Source organism: Phaethon lepturus, unplaced genomic scaffold (genome assembly GCF_000687285.1).
Source record: "Phaethon lepturus isolate BGI_N335 unplaced genomic scaffold, ASM68728v1 scaffold246, whole genome shotgun sequence".
NCBI classification, from domain to species: domain Eukaryota; kingdom Metazoa; phylum Chordata; class Aves; order Phaethontiformes; family Phaethontidae; genus Phaethon; species Phaethon lepturus.
Genome location: NW_010546726.1, coordinates 65905 through 71904, shown reverse-complemented (window position 1 = coordinate 71904; position 6000 = coordinate 65905). Strand labels below are relative to the sequence as shown.

General features: G+C 37.9%; 1 protein-coding gene across 1 annotated transcript in view; it reads right to left on the bottom strand.

Moving 5' to 3' along the window:
- Positions 1-3801: 3801 nt before the first annotated feature.
- LOC104622561 (multidrug resistance protein 1-like) overlaps positions 3802-6000 on the bottom strand; it is a 42172-nt gene continuing 39973 nt past the window's right edge. The window contains exons 26-27 of the mRNA XM_010289388.1: positions 5462-5608; positions 3802-4075 (exon numbers count right to left, since the gene is read on the bottom strand). Of these exons, the coding sequence (XP_010287690.1) occupies positions 3869-4075; positions 5462-5608 (354 nt within the window). The 3' untranslated portion in view covers positions 3802-3868. The remainder of the gene's footprint in view (positions 4076-5461; positions 5609-6000) is intronic.

The following is a 6000-nucleotide window of genomic DNA, read 5'->3' as shown; positions in this document are numbered from 1 at the left end:
AAATGTTTCAAGGAGATCTTTAGTGTCTTGCACAAATGAATGCTACCAGGAAGGTTGTTTTCACAGACAAGTATAGCAGCAAGAAAGAGACAACAGGTTCAGAGGATTTTCTTATAAAGAAGGAAAATTGGTTCCATTAAAGCTAGATTGATGGGGAGTTGATGTCAGGGTGAAAGATTGTTGAACATGTGGGATAGTTCAGGAAGAACTTTGAGGGAATGTCTGAAGAAAAGGCTAGTGGAGATCCAGAACTGATTTACAGTCTTCATTTGGAGATGGTACATGATCTATGGCATTGGTGAGAAATACTCCTTCAGAGTCTTTTGAGGGGAGGAGGAATGATGGAGTTTATTTATGCTTTGTATGTCAGAAATTATAAAAGGGTTTAGTAGGGAGGTATTTCTTGTGTAATGAACAGCAGATTGTCCTTGTAGGGGTAAGTATGCTGCAGAATGCTAGGGAACAGGATACTGTAGTATTCAACACCCTGATAAGAATCTGCAGTAAGAAAAGCTTTCTAGACCTAAGACCCATTTTTCTTTTGAGAGCTCTTTTTTCAGTAGTTGTTGCAGCAGGAGGGCTGTCAGACTGTTGAACTTCAGTGCTTCTTGCTTCCTTTTTCCCCACGGTCAGTGGCATATGCTTGGAAAATCATTAGGATTGCCAAGGTGGTGTCAATGCTGCCATCTTCCTAAAGACTTGTTCCAAAAGTAATGGGGCAAAAGGCACAAGAAATGCGTGAAAAACACTGCTAGATTACCTTCCTCCAAAAACGTAAGTTCTGCTTGAAACTGCTGCAGGCTCTCAAAACAAGAACAAGACAGAGGAAAGAAAGCCTATTACTTCAGAATAACAATGCATATATATCATCAAGTGTTTAGGGTGCTCATGGTCAAGGACCAGTGCTGACTGTTGTAACAAGGAGGACTCAGTGCTCAGACAAGTATCTTATGACATCAAGGTGAACCAAAATGTCTCAGAGCCTAATTGAAAAGATGTTGTGGTTTAACCCAGCAGGTAGCCAAAACGACGACAGAGTCATTCACTCACCTTCTCCTCCTGCGGCGGGATGGGGGAAAGAATCAGAAAAGAAAAAGGGTAAAACTCACTAGTTGAGATAAAGACAGTTTAACAGGACAGGGAAAAGAAAAAGAATAATAATTATAATGATAATGACAATGATAATAATAATAATAATAAAGATAAAAGAATATAGAAAAAAAAGTGATGCACAGCACAATTGCTCACCACCCCCAGTTAGTTCCCAAGCCACAGCCCCTCCCTGGCCAACTCCCTCAGTTTATATACTGAGCATGATGTCATATGGTATGGAATATCTCTTTGGCTAGTTTGGGTCAGCTGTCCTGGCTGTGTCCCCTCCGAGCTTCCCGTGCACTCCCCGCCTTCTCGCTGGAAGGCCAGAGCATGGAAAGCTGAAAAGTCCTTGATTGCTTAGCAACAACTAAAAACATCAGTACAATATCAACATTTTTTCACGCCAAATCCAAAACATAGTTTCATAGTAGCTTCTAAGAAGAAAATTAACTCTATCCCAGGTGAAACCAGGACAAACGGCAAAGCTGGGAAGTAAGATCTGTTATGTCCTGTAGAAAGACATGGTAGAACAATGGTCCTTAAAGCAGAATTGTCCTAGGTCAGTCAACCCTTCCTTTGGGTCAAGCGTTATAATGTAAAAGTATATGAATAGAATATGGTTACGAACACATTTTTGGAGGTGTCCCTGTCTGTCCTATTGGCTTTGTGACTAAAAATTACATGATGAGGCATACTACAATAGTAGTAAAATGGTTGTTGTGGTCTTCTGAAAGGAAATTCTGAAAGGAAAACAATTGTGAGCAGCAGCACTGTTATTTAAGCATTTATGGTGGATTTAGAAACAAAAATTTATTATCCTTAAAGGAAAATGCTTACTTTTCTTATAGCCCCTTTCAACCAAAAGTGAGGTGTTTAGCAATCATTATGCAAACTTCTGCATAAATCTCAACAAAGGGGAAATACTTATTTAGAAATGCAGAAGAAAAAGATAGGAAAAAATAGATTTGTTTTGGAAAGTTTCTACATTTGACATGAATTTCTGAAATAGGTTTTAAACTCTATGACCAGAATTTTCAAAACTGATTTTCAGATATCTGTGGTAAGACATTTACACTGCTTGCCTAATTTTCTGGAAGAGATAAATTGTCTGGTAAACTAAGTATCTTTGAAATTATACAAGTTGGGGAAACAATCCGACAATCCAATCATTAGAAATTGTATCATCAAAAATTAAAAAGCCTAGCTTTAAAAATAAAAGACTAAAATCCAGAATTTAGTAAAAAAAACCCACTTAAATATGTTCTCACTTGAATCTTCAGATTATAATGTTAAAAATATCTATGAGTATAACTTATTTATATGACAGTGCAGACTAATAGCCTTACTCATAGACAAGAACCTTATTGTATCAAGTAATACATAAATAAGAAACAAACAAATTTGCTAGTCAAATTGGTTTTCCATGTAAGACAGGAACAGAAGTAAGGTAAGTGAAATAAGTGAAGGGGAATACAATGAAACTATTAATCAACGTTCTGGAGAGTTATTAGTACACTGATGAGCCTAACTGCATACGACTTAGGCTCTGTGTGTATAAATATCTACATGTAGATATGACAGATCATATGTATAAATCTCAGGGTATCAGAATTTGCTATGACAGAAGTGTAGAAGACTGATTAATCAAGCCAGTTTTAAACTTAAAAACAAAACTTTACTGCATATATATTCATTAACAATATACATTGTGAATGGTTAGTTATTAATAACTATTAATCAGTATTACTACATATTCAAAGCAATTAGTCCTTAACACTCATCCTAAATTAGCAACTAATGTACAAAACCACAGAGCTGATGCCATGTAATTAGTGCTGATGGTTACAGTCCTTGAGAGGCTTAGTCATCAGGGTGATCAGGTTCAAGAGCTCTTCAATGAAAGAAGCCAGCACTAAAAAGGGTGCCTTCCTTTCCCCTCCTCCAAGCCCAAATTCAAGATTTTTTACCTTTTATAACATACTGCAGTCTTTAGAGAGTTCTTAGCCTTTGACGTCTGATCCCTATGACTTTGGGAGACTTGCAGACACTACTTTCCCAGGCTGCAGCAGGAGGCTTACCTTGCCCATCAGTTGTGTTTTTTTCTTATCTGCTGCTTCTTTTCTGCTTCTTATACTTAAAGAAGTCTTTTCCCAGCTCTTAAGGTTGCACCTCTTCAATGATCAGTAACTGACCATCGGTGAGGTACTTGCAATTCTGGGACCTTTGTTTTGAGCTTGTGCCCATATTTTCAAAACTTTTGTTGTCATGCCAGGCTAAAACCCCACATCATAACACGGGACATCTGGTATCAAGCTCCAGCTGACCTGCAAGTCTCATAACAGGTTCATAACAAGTTGATAACAAGCCTAATAGGCCAGGACTGACTGTGCTTTACACAGGAACAGTGTTAAGGCTTGAGGTTTGTTTCTGGCAATAGCAAAACTATTTTTACTGAGCATGAAAATGTTTACAGGTTGTTTACCAGACATGCCTGATGAATATGATTTTGACAGAGTTCAAAAGTAAGCTAATATTAATGACATTTGGCTCAGCATGCTTCTACTTTTACGAGTGCAGTAGACCTCTGCTTTGGGCACAGAGTAGAGTGGTTTGAGTAATGAAAGCTAGTAGTGAGAAACTGGTACATACTTACTTAGCGTTTCTTGGTTTTGTAAGATTTATGAAAGGAAGGAGGACAACCAAAAGTATCAAGACTGACTATTGATAATGAAATAATTACAGTGAAAAATCAGTCATAAGTACTGCCTTTAATTTACATGTTGCATGACCCACTTTGAACATTGACCAAAGAATAGTAGATGCCTTTTTCAGCCAGGAGCTGCTGATGGGTCCCTTGCTCTACGACCTTGCCATTCTGGATCACGGCAATTTTGTCAGCATTTTGGATGGTGGAGAGGCGGTGAGCTATCACGATGCAGGTGCGACCTTCTCTGGCTTTATCCAGTGCTTCCTGGACAATCTGCACAATGAACAAACCAAAAGGTGAACTATTCTGCCAGCTCTCATGAGATATACCTCAACTGCCATCTGTGAAGTAAACTGTAATATGTACAGTGAGGTAAAGGGAGTATCATCTGTGGCTTTAGCTTCCTGTTTTAGAATTAGCCTGTGTTGGCAAGCAGTCAAAACTGTCATAGCGGATGATGCCATGATAGCTAAGAGGATGAGATGGAACCAGACACATTACTGGGATGCATGGTAGGAGAACAAGAGAAAATGGTCATAAATTATAACAAGGGAGGTTCTGAATGGATAGAAGAAAAATATTCACTGCAAGGATAATTAAGCACTGGAACAGGGACAAAAGAGAACTTGTTTAATCTCCTTTCAAGGACCCTACTGGACACAGCAATAAGCAACCTGGTTTGAATTCAGTATTGGCCCTTGTTTGAAGAGGAGGTTTGATTAGAGACCTCCAGAGGTCTCTTCCATGAGTGATTAATTATATAGCGGGGTTAAGTAAAAAATCTTGGGTCAACTACTATCATTCTCATGGTTTCACAGGGAGTCTCATGAATCATGTTTTTCTGAAAGTTAGCGCCAGCAGAAAAATACTAATAAGAATCCTTGCTTTCTTTTCTTTATTCCTTATGTTTTTTAACGCAAAATAAAATAGGATATAACTTTCTGTACCTAACTGGCACATAATTAAAACCAAAAAGAATCTTGGAATTATTTAATGGCATTTTCCCCATAAACCTTATGTTTTTATGCCTAGAATTGATCAAAGCTTAGTCTGTAGTGCTTGAGCTTTTCTGATTATAATATTTGTTACAATATTTGCCTCATCAATAGTATTTTTGTACAATATGTGTTGATTTTCTGCATGTAGGTCATACTTCTGTTATAGCAAGGATGCAGCTTTGGGCATAAAAAAGCATTCTAGCAATTTTTTCACTGGAAGTTTGCATATTAGCCATGAACACAGAGCAAAGACTAGAGAGCAATGGGAGAAGCAAGAAAAATTATGAAAGAAAGATTTGGCAGTTTCCCAGAAGACAAATTCTGTGGCAGCATCCTCAATCTTTTCAGCTTCTGAAGTTTGTGCCTCCTGATACAATTTTGATAACACTTTTCCAGTTGAAGCCTGAAGAATTTCAGGCAAAGAAATGCCTTCTTCATAGTTACTTCAACCTGCCTACTTACATATAGATGCAAAAAGATATGGGTTTTTTTCAAGGAGGAGTAAGACCTTTATATTTGCCTATTATTAGCATAAAGCTGTAATTTTCACAAAACACCATCTTTCCAGCTTTGGGCTTTAATCTGTGGGAGTGAAAACAATAATCATAATACAAACAAACATGGATTTGGATTCCACACTCCTGGCTCACAATCCAGTTACCTTTTCACTTTCTGTATCTAAGGCAGACGTAGCTTCATCCAGCAGCAGAATTTGGGGCTGACGTACAAGAGCGCGGGCAATAGCAATACGTTGTTTCTGACCACCAGAAAGCTGAGTTCCCTTGTCTCCTGCACGGGTATTGTATTTCTAGAAACAGTATCTTAAGTTCAGACTATGAGTGCAAATCAGTTCTGAAGTACATTTAAGCATATCAACGCTGACACCAGCCATCCATAAACTGTGTATTCCATGCAAATTGCTCTTTGAAAACAGATGACCAGAATTGCTATCTGCCACAGATCTACAGATCTTTCACTAGGACATTTTGTAGCATCAAGCATTTTATAAATTCAAAGCAACAGGTCCTCCAAGGTTGGAAGGCAACTTTATTCTCAATCAAGAGAGAGAACATCAAAGCTCAGTGAAAGTCTAAGACAATACTGGAGATTAAATATTGGGGATTAAACACTGACATTAAACACTCTAAACTAGCATCCTAACCAATCGCTTACTGTAACCCACATTTATTCATTGTGAAG